General features: G+C 42.8%; 1 protein-coding gene across 1 annotated transcript in view; it reads left to right on the top strand.

The window, feature by feature from the left end:
* zbtb14 (zinc finger and BTB domain containing 14) overlaps positions 1-20,694 on the top strand; it is a 51,570-nt gene that overhangs the window by 10,994 nt on the left and 19,882 nt on the right. The window contains exons 3-6 of the mRNA XM_056299448.1: positions 9,048-9,218; positions 17,567-17,662; positions 17,789-17,938; positions 18,992-19,236. Coding sequence (XP_056155423.1) covers positions 9,048-9,218; positions 17,567-17,662; positions 17,789-17,938; positions 18,992-19,236 — 662 coding nt within the window. The remainder of the gene's footprint in view (positions 1-9,047; positions 9,219-17,566; positions 17,663-17,788; positions 17,939-18,991; positions 19,237-20,694) is intronic.

The following is a 20,694-nucleotide window of genomic DNA, read 5'->3' as shown; positions in this document are numbered from 1 at the left end:
CCCCATAGTACTACCATACCCGTCATACCACAGTACTACCATACCCGTCATACCCCATAGTACTACCATACCCGTCATACCCCACAGTACTACCATACCCGTCATACCCCACAGTACTACCATACCCGTCATACCCCACAGTACTACCATACCCGTCATACCCCACAGTACTACCATACCCGTCATACCTCAGTACTACCATACCCGTCATACCCCACAGTACTACCATACCCATGATACCCCATAGTACTACCATACCCATGATACCCCATAGTACTACCATACCCATGATACCCCATAGTACTACCATACCCGTCATACCCCATAGTACTACCATACCCGTCATACCCCACAGTACTACCATACCCGTCATACCCCACAGTACTACCATACCCGTCATACCCCATAGTACTACCATACCCGTCATACCCCACAGTACTACCATACCCGTCATACCCCACAGTACTACCATACCCGTCTTACCACAGTACTACCATACCCGTCATACCCCACAGTACTACCATACCCGTCATACCCCATAGTACTACCATACCCGTCATACCCCATAGTACTGCCATACCCGTCATACCTCAGTACTACCATACCCGTCATACCCCACAGTACTACCATACCCGTCATACCCCACAGTACTACCATACCCGTCATACCCCACAGTACTACCATACCCGTCATACCTCAGTACTACCATACCCGTCATACCCCACAGTACTACCATACCCGTCATACCACAGTACTACCATACCCGTCATACCACAGTACTACCATACCCGTCATACCCCATAGTACTACCATACCCGTCATACCCCACAGTACTACCATACCCGTGATACCACAGTACTACCATACCCATGATACCACAGTACTACCATACCCGTCATACCACAGTACTACCATACCCGTCATACCCCATAGTACTACCATACCCGTCATACCCCACAGTACTACCATACCCGTCATACCCCATAGTACTACCATACCCGTCATACCCCATAGTACTACCATACCCGTCATACCCCACAGTACTACCATACCCGTCATACCCCATAGTACTACCATACCCGTCATACCCCACAGTACTACCATACCCGTCATACCCCATAGTACTACCATACCCGTCATACCCCACAGTACTACCATATCCGTCATACCCCATAGTACTACCATACCCGTCATACCCCACAGTACTACCATACCCGTGATACCACAGTACTACCATACCCGTCATACCCCATAGTACTACCATACCCGTCATACCCCATAGTACTACCATACCCGTCATACCCCATAGTACTACCATACCCGTCATACGACAGTACTACCATACACGTCATACCCCATAGTACTACCATACCCGTCATACCCCACAGTACTACCATACCCGTCATACCCCATAGTACTACCATACCCGTCATACCCCACAGTACTACCATACCCGTCATACCCCACAGTACTACCATACCCGTCATACCCCAGTACTACCATACCCGTCATACCCCATAGTACTACCATACCCGTCATACCCCATAGTACTACCATACCCGTCATACCTCAGTACTACCATACCCGTCATACCACATAGTACTACCATACCCGTCATACCCCATAGTACTACCATACCCGTCATACCACATAGTACTACCATACCCGTCATACCCCATAGTACTACCATACCCGTCATACCCCATAGTACTACCATACCCGTCATACCCCATAGTACTACCATACCCGTCATACCACATAGTACTACCATACCCGTCATACCCCATAGTACTACCATACCCGTCATACCACAGTACTACCACACCCGTCATACCACAGTACTACCATACCCGTGATACCACAGTACTGCCATACCCGTCATACCACAGTACTACCATACCGGTCATACCACAGTACTACCATACCCGTGATACCACAGTACTACCATACCCGTCATACCACAGTACTACCACACCCGTCATACCACAGTACTACCATACCCGTGATACCACAGTACTACCATACCCGTGATACCACAGTACTACCATACCCGTCATACCACAGTACTACCATACACATGATACCACAGTACTACCATACCCGTCATACCACAGTACTACCATACACATGATACCACAGTACTACCATACCCGTGATACCATAGTACTACCATACACGTGATACCACAGTACTACCATACCCGTGATACCACAGTACTACCATACCCATGATACCACAGTACTACCATACCCGTGATACCACAGTGCTACCATACACGTGATACCACAGTACTACCATACACATGATACCACAGTACTACCATATCCGTGATACCACAGTACTACCATACCCGTGATACCACAGTACTACCATACCCGTGATACCACAGTACTACCATACACGTGATACCACAGTACTACCATACCCGTGATACCACAGTACTACCATACCCGTGATACCACAGTGCTACCTTACACATCATACCACAGTGCTACCATACCCGTGATACCACAGTACTACCATACCCGTGATACCACAGTACTACCATACCCATGATACCACAGTACTACCATACCCATGATACCACAGTGCTACCTTACACATCATACCACAGTACTACCATACCCGTGATACCACAGTACTACCATACCCGTGATACCACAGTACTACCATACCCATGATACCACAGTACTACCATACACATCATACCACAGTGCTACCATACACGTGATACCACAGTGCTACCATACACGTGATACCACAGTACTACCATACACGTGATACCACAGTACTACCATACACGTGATACCACAGTACTACCATACACGTGATACCACAGTGCTACCATACACATGATACCACAGTACTACCATACACATGATACCACAGTACTACCATACACGTGATACCACAGTGCTACCATACACGTGATACCACAGTACTACCATACACATCATACCACAGTACTACCATACACATCATACCACAGTGCTACCATACACGTGATACCACAGTACTACCATACCCGTGATACCACAGTACTACCATACACGTGATACCACAGTACTACCATACACGTGATACCACAGTACTACCATACACGTGATACCACAGTACTACCATACACATCATACCACAGTGCTACCATACACATCATACCACAGTACTACCATACACATGATACCACAGTGCTACCATACACATGATACCACAGTGCTACCATACACATGATACCACAGTGCTACCATACACACTATACCACAATACTATCATACACATTATACCATAATACTATCATCCACATTATACCACAATACTACCATGTGCTATATCATAATACTACCATACACATTATACCACAATACTACCATACACATTATACCATAATACTATCATGTGCTATATAATACTACCATACACATTATACCATAATACTGTCATGTGCTATATCATAGTACTACCATACACATTGTACCATAATACTGTCATGTGCTATATCATAATACTACCATACACATTATACCATAATACTACCATACACATTATACCATAACACTATCATGTGCTATATCATAATACTTCCATACACATTATACCATAATACTACCATACACATTATACCATAGTACTACCATACACATTATACCACAATACTATCATGTGCTATATCATAATACTACCATACACATTATACCATAATACTACCATACACATTATGCCACAATACTATCATGTGCTATATCATAATACTACCATACACATTATACCACAATACTATCGTGTACTATATCATAATACTACCATACACAATATACCATAATCCTATCATAGACATTATACCATAATACTGCCATACACATTATACCATAACCCTATCATATACATTATATCATAATCCTATCATGTGCTGTATCATAATCCTACCATGCACTATATCATAGTACTGTCATACACAAATCATAATACTATCATGTGCTATATCATAATCATATCATACACATTATACCATAATCCTATCATACACATTATATCATAGTACTATCGTATGTGCTCTATCATAATCCACACATGCACACTTTTTCATAGTCCTGTTGTAAATTATAATAATATTAATAATAATAATATTGTAATCTACATTAAGAATTGTAATCCATTACTTTACATGCAGTATTATAGTCCCATAATATACACACAGGATCACAATACTGCAATACAAAAACTATCAATCTTGTACTGTAGATACTGTTATAATATATAGATACTGGTACTGTAGATAGTTATAATATGTAGGTACTCGTACTGTCGGTACTGTTGATACTGTTATAATACATAGATACTTGTACCGTAGATACTGTTATAATATGTAGGTACTCGTACTGTCGCTACTGTTATAATACGTAGATACTCGTACCGTAGATACTGTTATAATGCATAGATACTCATACTGTAGATACTGTTATAATATGTAGGTACTCGTACTGTCGATACTGTTATAATATGTAGGTGCTCGTACTGTCGATACTGTTATAATACATAGATACTCATACTGTCGATACTGTTATAATACATAGATACTCATACTGTAGATACTGTTATAACATGTAGGTGCTCGTACTGTCGATACTGTTATAATACATAGATAATTGTACCGTAGATACTGTTATAATATGTAGGTACTCGTACTGTCGCTACTGTTATAATACGTAGATACTCGTACCGTAGATACTGTTATAATAGATACTCATATTGTAGATACTGTTATAATATATAGGTACTGTAGATACTGTTATAATATCTAGGTACTCGCACTGTAGATGCTATTATAATACATAGATACTCATACTGTATAGATACTGTTATAATATGTACACACTTGTACTGTAGATACTGTTATAATATATAGGTACTCATACTGTAGATACTGTTATAATATGTAGGTACTCGTACTGTCGATACTGTTATAATATGTAGGTGCTCGTACTGTCGCTACTGTTATAATACGTAGATACTCGTACCGTAGATACTGTTATAATACATAGATACTCATACTGTAGATACTGTTATAATATGTAGGTGCTCGTACTGTCGATACTGTTATAATACATAGATAATTGTACCGTAGATACTGTTATAATATGTAGGTACTCGTACTGTCGCTACTGTTATAATACGTAGATACTCGTACCGTAGATACTGTTATAATACATAGATACTCATACTGTAGATACTGTTACAATATGTAGGTACTCGTACTGTCGATACTGTTATAATACATAGATACTCATACTGTAGATACAGTTATAATAGATACTCATATTGTAGATACTGTTATAATATATAGGTACTGTAGATACTGTTATAATATCTAGGTACTCATACTGTATAGATACTGTTATAATATGTAGACACTTGTACTGTAGATACTGTTATAATATATAGGTACTCGTACTGTAGATGCTATTATAATACATAGATACTCATACTGTACATACTGTTATAATACATAGACACTCGTACTGTAGATACAATTATAATATATAGGTACTGTAGATACTGTTATAATATCTAGGTACTTGCACTGTAGATATTATAATACATAGATACTCACTGTTATAATACGTAGATACTCGTACTGTAGATTCGGTTATAATATATAGGTACTGTAGATACTGTTATAATGTGTAGGTACTTGTACTGTAGATACTATTATAATACAGATACTCGTACTGTAGATACTGTTATAATACATAGAAACTGGCACTGTAGATACTCTTATAATACATAGATACTGTACTGTAGATACTCGGTACACAAAAGAGCCACTCATATCTATGGCTCTGTTAGCGACGGGCATTGGTAAACATCGGATCACAAAGCGCCACGCATATCAATAGCTCTGACAACGACTCCCAGAGGATAAATTCTGAGTCTCATCACCAGCAAGTCAGACTAGCTTGGTCTAGTCAGAAAGGCACGAACTGAGGAAGCCTCTTGGATGAGAGGTGAAACGTCTTCACGGGTATATACCAAGTCCAGTTGCACTTGATTCAACTCATTTGGATAACCATGACCTGGATGAATGAGAACATTCACAGACATGTTGCGGAACAATTTGGGTCTGACACCCTCAAAATGGTGAGGGAATATGAAAGGATGGCTCGGAAGATTGCAGACTACAGAAACCACTTGTGATTCAATCTGAGATGCAGACAACACAGGCTCATACCCACTAGCCTGCAACTGTGTACCACAATGAAAGGACATAGAGCAGACAGAATCATAGAGAAGGCACAGAATGAACTCCTGAATGAAAGAGTGAGACAGGTCCATTTCACTATTGAAGGGCTGAAGGAGAAATCTGACCAACTACTCCAGCAAATAACATCCCACTTGCCTGGTGCAGTCCTGGAGAGGATCACTGATTTCACCAAGAAAGCCCAACTATCTCAACACCACAAAACCAAAGAAAGGCAGAGAAGGAAGTTTCAAAACTTACAGCGACGAACCAACAACTCTAGCCAAGAAGATATACTTACCTGGAGACAAAAGACAGAACATCCCACACAAAACGGAACGCAGAACAGATGGATCAAGAATCTGTCGGACAAGGCACTTACCCAATCACAGAAGGAGGTCTTAGCCAAAGGACTGAACATCGGCATAACACCCAAACAACTACCTATAGTTGACCTCATCGCATCCACAGAATCAGCCATAAGGAAAAACAAGCTAACGGAAACCGAGGCGGAACAGCTTAGGTTAAAGGTATCGGCAGCTCCGTCCAATGTGAAACTCCCTCCTTCCAACCTAACCATGGAGGAAAGGAAAGCCGTGAAGCCCTGAGCAAGGACGAAAACATCACTATCCTTCCAGCAGATAAGGGGAGATGCACGGTGATCCTCAACACAACAGACTACCACGCCAAGATCACGTCATTACTCAGCGACACCGACACCTATGATGAACCTCTAAGACACGATCCTACTAGTGGTTACAAGAGGAGAATAATAGAGTACCTACAGAAACTACAGAAAGGAGGAACCATTGATCGGATACAATACCACCGTCTCTACCCACAAGATAACATTCCATGCATATATGGACTCCCTAAGATCCATAAAGATGGAACCCCCCTCAGGCCCATCGTCAGCAGCATAAACTCGGTCATGTACAACATTGCCAAACATATAGCCAACATCTTGACCCCTTTAGTGGGCCAAACACCTCACCATATCCAAAACTCCATTGACTTCATGGACAAGGTCCAAGGTGTAAAACTGGAACCGGATGAAACCATGGTATCCTACGACATGACCTCGTTATTCACCTGCATCCCAACCATGGAGGCTTTGGAAACTGTGAGGCAACGTTTGCTACGGGATGACACCCTCCACGATAGGACCAACCTCAGCCCAGACCACATTTGCCAACTACTGGACCTTTGCCTGAACACTACATATTTCCAATTCAGGGGCCAGTTTTACAGACAGAAACACGGCTGTGCAATGGGCTCACCAGTATCGCCCATTGTGGCCAACTTATATATGGAAGAGGTAGAACACAGGGCCCTGAACTCCTTCAGAGGAACACCTCCGAGCCACTGGTTCAGATATGTGGACGACACATGGGACAAAATCCAAACACAAGAGGTGCAAGCGTTTACCAAACACATCCATCTATGCGAAACTGGAAAAACCATCCCTCAACAGAGGAGGAGGTCTGCGACACCACCTATCTCCCACTTACAATGCCGTCCTTTCATCTCTACCCAGGAGACTCAAGAAGCCTAGCCTCCAAGAACAACAGTCGCTCACTAACGGCTCCAACCACTCTCATGACCACTGAACAATGAAGTCCAAACTAACACCCCCAAAGACCGTCGCTGCTTAACAAATGCAAATCAATAGCTCCAATGGCGATGGGCGCGGCTGGACGTCGGAGCACAGGAGAGCCACGCATATCAATAGCTCCGATAATGACGGGCGCGGCCAAACATCGGTACACAAAAGAGCCACTCATATTTATGGTTCTGTTAGCGACGGGCGTTGGTAAACATCGGAACACAAAGAGCCACGGACATCTATAGCTCTGACAACGACTCCTAGAGGATAAATGCTGAGTCTCATCAGCAGCCAGTCAGACTAGCTTGGTCTAGTCAGAAAGACACGAACTGAGGAAGCCTCTTGGATGAGAGGCGAAACGTCCTCATGGATATATACCAAGTCCAGTTGCACTTGATTCACCTCTGGATAGATACTTGTACCGTAGATACTTTTATAACATGTAGATACTCCTACTGTAGATACTGTTATAATATGTAGATACTGTTATAATACAGATACTCGTACTGTAGATAGTTATAATATGTAGATACTGTTATAATACATAGATACTCGTACTGTAGATACTGTTATAATATGGATATACTGTTATCATGTGTAGAAGTTGCTGTGGGTGAGACGGCTGATTATCAGCAATGGTAATAAAAGTAAAAGTATCATCATAAGAGTGATGATAAGACTAAGACTAAACGCTTTGCAAACAGTTCTTTCCTCCTAGCCATCAGGACTCTGAATTCCTCCCTACAGTCCCTCCTCACACAGCACTGGCATAAATACCACCATGCACCTGTTATGCCTGATATGTTTATTTCTGTTATTGTGTAACTGTGTTGTTCGTGATGATATGTGAAGTGTCTGTTGTTGTCCATGTATGTATGTTGTGCATGTATGTATGTTGTCCATGTATGTATGTTGCGCATGTATGTGTTGTCCATGTATATGTGTTGTGCTGCAGAGTGTAAAGTGTACCAAAAATAAATTCCACCGGCCTTGGTCGTGTGGCTAATAAAACTATCTATCTCTATCTATAAAATACTTGTCCAGTATTTTTGGGCTTGTGTTTTATACATGTTGCAGCAGTGTTTAGAAAAGTTCTTTATAAAAAAAACATTGTTTTTATTACTGCTCTTCTAGTTGTCCAGCTGCCCTACATACAATGTTTTCCCTCCTGCTCATCTGATCTCCCTCTTTTTCTGTGTGTGTCAGGTGGATAATTCGTCGGTGATAGAGATAGATTTTATACGCTCTGACATATTTGAGGAGGTGTTAAACTACATGTACACAGCCAAGATCTCCGTCAAGAAGAAAGATGTCAACCTTATGATGTCATCAGGGCAAATACTGGGCATCCGCTTCCTGGACAAGCTTTGCTCTCAGGTAGGCTGTTTACACACACACACACACACACACACACATACACACACACACACCTCCCCAGTCCTGGGCTACAGAAAGCGCAATCACGTTCTGCCACACAAACCAATTCTGCTGCGCTTGCTCATGAGCACTACAGTCAGCCACCTCATACTGTCCTCAGTCTTCAAACCACCAACCCTAGCAGTCAGAGTGCATTTCGCTGCAGGGATGGGTTCTAGAAAGTAAAGAAAATATAGATTTGTTGTGTTCTGTACTATCCTGAGACTTTATAGTATTACTTACCTAGAGGGAGCTCTAGGCTCCAGGTGGTTTACCTGTCCAGGTAGTCTATATAGAGAAGAAGAAGACGGGTGTGTCTGTTCTTTCTCTCATTTTGTTTGCTGAAGCTGCCAAACACAAGTAAAGCTAAAGAAAAGCTACTGCTGGAGTTGTGTTTTTGGATACACTATGTGATATTGGTGACGAGGATAATCTGGAGATGATCAGCAACCTGGCCAGGGTGCAATGCTTGAGTGATTGATTGCTTGATGGTTGGAGACTCCGGTAGGACAACATATTTGGTGAAGGGGGAGACACATGCAGGTTAGATGGCAACAACTGGAATGCTGCCACCATTTGATTCATAAATACAAACATGGGAGGAGTACTGTGACATTATGGAACATTTCTTTACTGCAAATGACGCTGAGGATGAAGATAGGAAGATGTCCATATTGCTCAGTGTGGTGGGTGCACAAACCTACAGTTTGATGAGAAACTTCCTAAGTCCAACAAAGCCTGAAGATGAGACCTTTACACAGTTGGTAACTTTATTAAAAAAACCCTTTAACCCCAAACCAAGTGAAATCGTCCAGAGACTTAAGTTTGACTCCCACATAAGAAAGCCCACTGAATCTGTTGTTGACCATGTTTTGCTGCATTAAGAAAACTAGCACAAGGTTGTGATTATGGAGACACACTGGCTCAAATGTTACGAGACAGGCTAGTGTGTGGCATAAAGGATGACTGAATCCAGAGAAGATTATTGTCTGAGACTAATCTCACATTTGATAGTGCCCTGTCTCTAGCCCAAGCCATCGAGTCAGCAAACACAAATGTTCAGGACTTCCAAACAAAAGCAGGAGCTATATCATGTAATGCAGTGAGCTGCAGTGGCTCAGAGAGCACTGGGCAGAAGAGAGAGAGCTGTACGAGTGCTGGTGATGGTAAGAGAGAGAGCTGTACAAGTGCTGGTGACAGTAAGAGAGAGAGCTGTACGAGTGCTGGTGACAGTAAGAGAGAGAGCTGTATGAGTGCTGGTGACGGTAAGAGAGAGAGAGCTGTAGAGAGCTGATGATGGTAACAGTAGTGGGTCAGAGGGCACTGGGGAGAATAGAGGGCTGTATGAGCGCTGGTGACGGTAAGAGAGAGAGCTGTAGAGAGCTGTACGAGTGCTGGTGATGGTGATAGAGAGAGCTGTACGAGTGCTGATGATGGTAACAGTAGTGGGTCAGAGGGCACTGGGGAGAATAGAGGGCTGTATGAGCGCTGGTGACGGTAAGAGAGAGAGCTGTAGAGAGCTGTACGAGTGCTGGTGATGGTGATAGAGAGAGCTGTAGAAAGCTGTCCGAGTGCTGGTGATGGTAAGAGAGAGAGCTGTCCTAGTGCTGATGATGGTAACAGTAGTGGGTCAGAGTGCACTGGGAAGAAGAGAGAGCTGTATGACTGCTGGTGACGGTAAGAGAGAGAGCTGTCCTAGTGCTGATGATGGTAACAGTAGTGGGTCAGAGGCCACATCAATGCTAATCAAGCGGCTAATACAGCGTCAGGCTAACCTGGAAGCTAGGCTGACAGACCAGGAGGGCCGAGCGCGGAGAGATCATTTAAGGGTTTACGGAGTACCAGAAGATGAAGAGGGCACCGATAAGGTTGGCTTTACCGACAACTTATTTAAAAGCGCGCTGGACCTTCCCCGTGACAGAGACCTCGGAACTGAGCGGGCACACCGGGCGTTAGCACCAAAGCCCAGCGGCCCGCAGGCCAAGCCCCGATCTGTAGTGGTCAAGTTCGGGAGTTATCGGACGAAAGAGGAGGTGCTCCAGAGAGCCTGGCAGAAAAAAGAAGTGTTCTGCAACAATGCCCGCTTTTACATCGACAATGACTTCCCCCCGGAATTGCTTAAGAAACGTAGTGAATATGCCGAAGCCAAGAAAGTTTTGAAAGAAAAACAAATAAAGTTTCAGACACCGTACCCTGCAAAGATGCGGGTCTTCTACGACGACGGCACCCAGCTATACAAGGATGCTACGGAGGCAACGAGGAATATGGCTTCACGAGGATTCCCAGTATCTGTGGTGAAGTCATCCGCCTCTCCGCATCAAGAAGAGATCAGGCTCCTGTCTACCTGGCAGGTGGCGGGGAGACGGCGCGACCGGGGTGTAGATCAAGAACTCCACTCAGCGGAAGGCGGCACACAGCCCAAGAAAAACCTCCGCTCTCAATATAAAGAAACCCTCCAGAAAGCGATCCCCCACAACAGGAGACTGATGGTCTAGTTTTGGCCCAAATGCAGATAAGTTTGATCTGATTTCTGAGTGCTGTGCCTCACCATGGTTATTTACATAGCTACATATAAATCCTACAGTTCTATTTTCTAACGAATTAAGAGTCGGGACTTGTTAATTGGCGAACTGTTCACAATTTGTTTTGTTTTTCCTCTCTCTATAATCTCACTGTTATTTACAACTTTATTTGGACATTGGCTAGCATGCGGCCACACCTTAGGGCCCCACCTCTGTTGCAACGTGGGACATTCCCTTATGGGGGCTTTGACTTTACAAAGCCCTGTAAGGCTCTTTTGAAACGAGCCTCAACATCGGAAACAACTGTTCATAACTGTTTCGGTGGCGTTTTGTTAAAAGTTGTTTTGACTTGGTTCTTGTTTTATGTTTGTTCCCTGGGAGAGTTATTTTTGTTGTACAAATCTAATGCCAGTAGAGACATCGGGAGAGGTTAATTTGTGGCAACCAATGTAGGAGACTATGAATAAGCAAGTCCTTAAAGTTATTTCATTTAATGTGAATGGGATTTTAAACCCAGCTAAGAGAAGTCAAATACTGTCAAAAATGAAAAGGGAAAATGCACAGATAGTGCTCCTGCAAGAGACGCATCTCACTTCATCAGAACATGAAAAACTAAAAAGAATGGGGTTTTCGAGGGTGTATTATTCATCCTATAAATCGGGTCATAGAAGAGGCGTAGCAATTGTAATGTCACAAAAAAGTATCATTTGAACAACTTTCAGAGGTTTAGGACAAGGAAGGGAGGTATATATTAGTCTCAGGAAAAATAGATGACACTATCATAACGCTGGGTAGCATTTATGTACCACCTGGAAGTGATTTTGCTTTGATGATAGGGGCCACAGGAATTGTCATATGCGGTGGAGACTGGAACATACGTCTCAACCCAAAACTAGATTCATCAAAAAACTCATCCGCTACATGATTACATAGGAAAATTAATGTTCTAATGGCAGAACTGGGCATATTAGATCTTTGGAGAGATTTTTATCCATCAGGCCGTGATTATACTTTTTATTCATGCCCCCATGATGTATACTCAAGGATAGATTATTTTTTTGTGTTAAAGAGAGACCGCCATAAAATGCATAGTTGCAATATTGGAAGTATTGACTTATCTGATCATGCACCTCTCTCTTGCACTATACATATCACAGATAACCTGGGGAGAACATTGTGGAGGCTAAATACAAGTGTCCTAAACAACCCACAGTTTAAGAGTCAAATGAGAGAAGAAATAAAAATGTTTCTAGAAGAGAATGATAAGAGAGAGGTTGATTCAGTTATAGTATGGGATACCTTAAAAGCAGTCGTTAGGGGGAAAATTATATCTTTCTGTGCACATGAAAAGAAAGAAAAACAATTAAGACTAATAAACCTTAATAAAGAATTAAAAGATCTTTAGACAACACATAAAAGGGAACAAAAACCGAATCTGATGACGAAAATAAAGAAAATCAGAAATGAAATACATATATTGTGTTCACAGGAAATTGAAAAAAAGATGATATTTACAAAACAGAAATACTATGAGTCAGGCTCAAAATCAAGTAAACTTTTAGCAAAGAAGCTACAAAAACAACAAGCGGATAACACAGTGTACAAAATAAGGGACCCGGTCTCTAAGACCATACAATATAAACAAGATGAAATACAAAAAACGTTTAAAAAATACTACAAGTCCTTGTACACACAACCCCGCTTAGAGGACAAGCAACAAATTGGGAAGTTCCTTGATTCTCTCAATTTACCTGTTCTATCAAAATCAAACATTAACAGCTGCAGTCACTGAGACAGAGCTAAACAGTGCAAACTCCAGGCTCAAAGCGAATAAGTCACCCGGTCCGGATGGCTTCCCGTCAGAGAGGTATAAGGCTTTTCGACTCGAGTTAATACCAAACTTTCTTCGGGCTTGCAATACATGTTTAATGGATGCTAAAATGCCTCCATCATGGAGTGAGGCAATTATCTCAGTTATCCCAAAGGAGGGAAAGGACAGATTAGGATGTGGATCATACAGACCAATTTCAGTGCTGAATATTGATTACAAATTATATACAGCCATCCTTGCCAAAAGACTGGAAAAGATCCTTCCCCAGCTTATACATAATGACCAGACTGGGTTTATCCCACAAAGACAAGCTCACGACAATATTAGACGATCATTGCACATATTAAACCATATCCAACATAATAAATTGGAAGCCCTCTTAGTTAGTCTGGATGCTGAGAAGGCTTTTGATTCAGTGAGTTGGCTGTTCTTATACAACGTTCTTGAAAAATTTGGCTTACACAAAAAATTTGTAAAGGGCATCCATACGTTATATAATAAACCATTAGCCCGAATTAAAATAAACGGGTACCTTTCAGACACTATTATATTAGAGCATGGTTCGAGACAAGGGTGCCCAATCTCACCGTTACTCTTTGCGCTTTATATTGAGCATGTTGCACAGTGGATAAGGCATCTGCATAAATGGAGAAGACCACAAACTGGCATTGTACGCTGATGATATTTTGATTTATTTAAGTAAACCCCCGAACTCATTTTCTGAATTAATGAAACGCCTAGAAACATTTGGTAGATATGCAGGATATAAACTAAATGTAAAGAAAATGCAAATTTTGGCTTTTAGTTATACACCCTCAAAACACCTTAGGGAAAAAGTCCACCTTAATTGGAGTCAGAACTCATTGAAATATTTAGGAATATACTTACCGAAAAAAATCTCAACACTGGCAGAGATAAATTATGGTCCCCTCTTAACAAAAATTAAAGACGACATACATAGATGGAATGCTGTCTCTTTCCTTGGTCTCAGTAATCGAATTGATTCTGTAAAGATGAACATCCTTCCACAATATCTCTATTTATTTCAAGCACTCCCTGTAGAAATTTCTTCAAAACAATTCTCTGAATTGAATAAGATCATTTCCAGATTTATTTGGCAGGGGAAAAAAACCCAGGGTTAAACTCAAAACTCTACAACTACCAAGGGAGAAAGGAGGAATGTCATTACCCTGTTTCAAGGATTATTTTTATGCAGCTCAGACTAAACCTTTAATCAACATATGTAACCCAACATTTCATGCCAGGTGGAAAGATATTGAACTCTCCATTATGAATGATCCTCCAATTCATGCAGTATTGGCTCACAAAAATTTAGGAAGGTTTATAGATAAGGTACAAAATCCATGGGTTAACGGCCAACTAAAAATCTGGAATATGATAAGAGAAGAATATAAACTGGGCCATACATTACAAATAATTCAATGGTGTGCCTATGATCCTGAGTTCAAGCCTAATAAAATGGATTATAGATTTAAGTCCTGGATTTCCAAAGGAATAACAACATTCTATTCCCTAACAGAAAAGGGACACTTAAAAGACTTTGAAAAGTTGAGGAAAGAATATGATCTTGAAAAATCTGATTTTTATAGGTATCTCCAGATACGTAATCATTTTGAACAAAACATTAAAGATAAAACAGACTTTAATGATACTATACTGAGGATATGTATTGGTGCCTATCAAAAAGACTCAAATAGGGGTGTTGTCTCGAGATTTTATAAAGGCCTTATGACAAAAAAATCCCACTCTACAGAATGCATCGAAGAAAAATGGGTAAAAAGAAGGTAACTTGACAATATCAAATGACGATTGGCTTCATGTATGCAAGTTCCATTGGAAATGCACCAACTCCCACATATGGCGGGAATTTGGGTGGAAGTGTTTTAGTCGGATTTTTTCTCACACCAAAACAGAAAGCACATATTGATGGGGGGGACACCAAATGTTGGAGACAGTGTGGACTTCAGGAAGCCAACCACTGGCACATATTCTGGGAGTGCCCAATGATAAGACCTTTCTCGGCAGAGCTTCACAAAGCATTGAAAAGCATACTTAATAATGATCTGCCCTTGCAATTTTCCACAATATTCTTAGGAAATGTCGATTTCCACACAGGACGGCCGGATCAATATTTATTTGGTATTTTGACATGTGCTGGTAAAAAAGCACTCACAAGACACTGGTCACTTCCTGAACCCCCCACAATACAGGAGTGGATAGATATAGTAAATGACATTTATGTTATGGAAAAGATTACTTTTTCCCTCCGTCTTCAGAAAAAGAAGTTTGTTGAATTCTGGACCAAGTGGGTCAAATATGTGAGGCCCTTAAGGCCAGATTTTGTGGAGATATTGAATTAATTAGATTTTAATACACCCTCTCTCTCTACCCTCACACTCCTTTTCCCTACCATGCATTGGGAACCTTCACACTCTCCCTACCACAAACTGGGAATCCTCTTATCACCTCTCTCCTGTATAGTCTTATGTACACACGTTACCTCTCCCAAATTGTATAAAGTTCTTAAAGTTTGCCTTTTTTTTCTATATATTTTTTTGGGGGGGGGGTTAACTTTCTCTTGTAAGTTTTAAAAAAAACCTGAATGGCAGAAGAAAATGAAACTGTTATTGTTTTGATATACATTTTGTAATATATACTGCTGTGAAAAATAAAGAATAAAAAAATAAATACCACCAGCAGGAAAAGATACTGCCCATCATAGTAGTTAAAGGTTCGGGTCCAAACTTATTGGGAAGATGGTGGTTGAAGCATGTTAAAGTAGGCTGGACAAATAAAGCACATCACATCACAACACAAGACAAACAACTTTATTAATCCTACTAGGGGCAGTTTGTTTGGAGAAGCTTGTGAACACAAAACACAGTAACATGCTAACAAACAAATAACACAAACAACAAGTCATAACACCCCAGGGAGCTAGATGTGGAATAAAATCAGACCACCACAGTCATGGACCCTGCAGCATGTGCTCTCAAAGCATGAGGGGGCATTTAACAAGGAGCTGGCAACCTTAAAAGGTTTTAAATCAACCATTAATGTCCCTGCTGACGCTAGTCCCTGCTTCTATGGGCCAAGATCCACTTCTACAGGCCAAGATCCGCTTCTACAGGCCAAGATCCACTTCTACAGGCCAAGATCCGTTCCCTATGCTATGAGACCTAAAGCCGAGGCTGAGCTTGACAGGTTGATAAAAGAGGACATCATCACTGCAGTTAAATACTGCGACTGGGCAGCTTCTGTCATGCCCTTGATCAAACCTGATGGTGACTGTAGACTGGAGATTATAAGTCAACTGTAAACAGAGTCTCCACCCTGGAACAATACCCAGTACCCAAAGCTGAGGATTTGATGGCTGTGTTAGCTGGAGGCCAACAGTTAGCCAAACTTGACATGAGTCATGCAAATCAGCAAACAAGTGGATGAACAGTGTAGGAAGTATCTTGCTGTGAACACACAGGGGAACGTACACATACAACAGGCTTCCCTTTAGAGTATCCTCAGCCCCTGCCATCTTCCAGAGAAGCATGAAGGGGGGTCTCCAGGGGATACCCCAAGTCGCTGTTTATCTGCATGATATCCTGGTTACCAGGGCAACCAGAGAGATGCACCTCAAGAACCTGGATGAGGTGCTGACCAGGCTGGAAGAGGCAGATCTTAGACTACTTGATGATGTGGTTCAGTACGGAGGATGTGAATGCTCAGGGAGTGCACACTGTGGAGGCCAAGGTGAAAGCTGTTGTTGATGCTCCAGCCCCAACTAATGTGCCAGAGCTTAAGGTTTACTTGGGCTTGTTAAATGATTACTTGTGGATTCCTGAGTCCTCGCTAATGTGTTTTTGGATACACTATGTGATCTGTTCAGATCCCACACCATGTCTCTGTCGGACTAACCTTTAAATGTGCTTCCTCCCCAGAAACGAGACGTATCATCAGAAGACAAAGATAAGTTCCCGTACGATATTGTTAAGATGGCCCTCCCCCCTGAGGCCCAGTTGGCCTCAGACACTGAGGTATAAACACACCTGCACCTATATATCACACACATACTTACTGACAGGTCAACAGACGGCTTGGTCTGACATGTTTCTCTGTGTCCACATACATGTCTATGTGCACATATGTTTTGTTGTGTTCAGGTGCAGGTGCTGGGTGAGCATGATGACCCTCCCACCGCTGACGAGCTGGTGGAAGCATCAGCCAATCAAGAGTTGGATAAGTCTCCCAGCGCCGCCCTACGTGTCCAGGAAGCAATTCTGAAAGAACTGGCCAATCAAGATGTCCACAAGGTGAACAAACACTGCAGAGACACAACTGTCATACACCAATCCACACACACACACACACACACACACACACACACACACACACACACACACACACACACACACTGCCATACACCATATAGTACCAACCCACACACACACTGCCATATACCAACCCACACACACACACACTGCCATATACTACCAACCTACACACACACCGCCATATACCAACCCACACACACACTGCCATATACCAACCCACACACACACACACACACACACAAACACACACTGCCATACACCATATAGTACCAACCTACACACACACTGCCATATACCAACCCACACACACACTGCCATATACCAACCCACACTCACACACACACACACACACACACAAACACACACTGCCATACACCATATAGTACCAACCCACACACACACTGCCATATACCAACCCACACACACACACTGCCATCTACTACCAACCCACACACACACTGCCATATACCAACCCACACACACACACTGCCATCTACTACCAACCCACACACACACTGCCATATACTACCAGCCTACACACACACTGCCATATACCAACCCCCCCACGCACACACACACTGCCATATACTACCAGCCTACACACACACTGCCATATACCAACCCCCCCACGCACACACACACTGCCATATACCAACCCCCACACACACACTGCCATACACCAACCCCCACACACACACTGCCATATACCAACCCACACACACACTGCCATCTACTACCAACCCACACACACACTGCCATATACTACCAGCCTACACACACACTGCCATATACCAACCTACACACACACTGCCATATACTACCAGCCTACACACACACTGCCATAAACCAACCCCCCCCACACACACACACACTGCCATACACCAACCCCCCCACACACACTGCCATATAGCACCAACCCACACACACAATTGCATGGTTTACCAAGAATCAGAGGTATACAAAAACTACACACAGGATGTATATCTAATCCATTCCCCACACAGCTGTACTAACATTCTTCTTCGTCTCCAGGTAAGCTGTTATGACCAGGATGTCGTTTCAGAGATGGAGGCGGAGCCAAAAGACTTAGGAGCAGGACATCACACTGGCCAGACTTTGTCATTTGCCGACAGTATGGGGGAAGTGAAGGACGAGCAGCCTCCCGGCTGGTCTTCGGCCACGGCAGACATGAAGTTTGAATATTTACTGTATGGACACAGAGAGCAGCTCGCCTGCCAGGTGTGTGGAAAGACCTTCCTGGATGAGAACAGACTCAGGTAAAGAGCTAACCACACACGCATCAATCCAACCTTCTTCACTTCCATTCCCATTCCTGAATTTGGATATGTACTGATACCTGACTAAAGGGGTTCCACAAGGTTCGGTTCTGGGTCCTCTCCTGTTCTCCCTGTACACGACATCCCTAGGTTCTGATATTCGCTCGCATGACTTCTCTTACCATTGTTATGCCGATGACACCCAGCTGATCTTGTCCTTCCCTCCCTCTGACACACAAGTAGAGACATGCATTGCTGCATGCTTGACTGGCATCTCGGAGTGGATGGCGACACACCACCTGAAGCTCAATCTGGACAAGACAGAGCTGATGTTCCTCCCAGGAAAAGGTTGCCCACACCGAGACCTGGCCATCACCATTGACAACACCGTGGTGACGCCAACTCGGACTGCGAGGAATCTGGGTGTGATCCTGGATGACCAACTGTCATTTGCTGCAAACGTTGCATCGGTTGCTTGCTCCTGCAGATTTCTCCTCTATAACATCAGGAGAATTCGCCCATTCCTCACCGACAAGATGGCACAGGTGCTCATCCAGGCTCTGGTCATCTCCCAGCTGGACTATGGCAACTCCCTCCTTGCTGGTGCCCCGGCGTCGGCCATCAGACCTCTGGAGCTTGTTCAGAAAGCTGCAGTTCGTCTGGTGTTCAACCACCCTAAGTTCTCCCACACAACTCCCCTTCTCATGTCCCTACACTGGCTCCCAGTAGCTGCTCGCATCCAGTTTAAGACTCTGGTGCTCGTCTACAGGGCAGTGAAAGGAACAGCTCCTTCCTATCTCCAGGCCATGGTCAAGCCCTACACCCCCACCCGACCATTTCGCTCTGCTGCCTCGGGATGCCTGATTGCACCATCGCTCAGAGGTCCCTGCTGCCGATCGACCCGGTCCCGGCTCTTTTCTGTCCTGGCCCCACAGTGGTGGAATGAACTCCCCACTGATGTCAGGACAGCGGAGTCACTGCCCATCTTTCGGCGCAGGTTGAAAACTCACCTCTTCAAGAACTACCACCCTGTTACTTGTTCTTACCACTTATTGTATTTACTCCTTTAAAACAAATCTCTTTCTTGCGCTTTTACTGTAGCACTGGTTTTGCTCTTAGATGCTTGTTTAGATGCACTTATGACCTCTGATGACTAGTAGTTCTCCTGATTTCCTACGTTAAATGAGGCACTTATTGTAAGTCGCTTTGGATAAAAGCATCGGCTAAATGACTGTAATGTAATGTAATACCAGAGCTTTTTCCTAGAATATTATTATTATTTTTGTTGTTGTTGGTGTTATGTGTAAGGTTACATGACGCTATAATAAACCACAAAGCATTTATTAAAACGGCAAAAACATACAAAAATACATTAAATTTATATTTATTGCAAAGCAGTGTATTTGAACTGCAGTTTAAGTGGGCTTCACATTAACTTGTTAACTGAGTTAAAAAGTC

This window comes from Lampris incognitus, chromosome 19 (genome assembly GCF_029633865.1).
Source record: "Lampris incognitus isolate fLamInc1 chromosome 19, fLamInc1.hap2, whole genome shotgun sequence".
NCBI classification, from domain to species: Eukaryota; Metazoa; Chordata; class Actinopteri; order Lampriformes; family Lampridae; genus Lampris; species Lampris incognitus.
The sequence above is the reverse complement of the archived record's forward strand: the minus strand, read 5'-3'. Positions and strand labels throughout refer to the sequence as shown.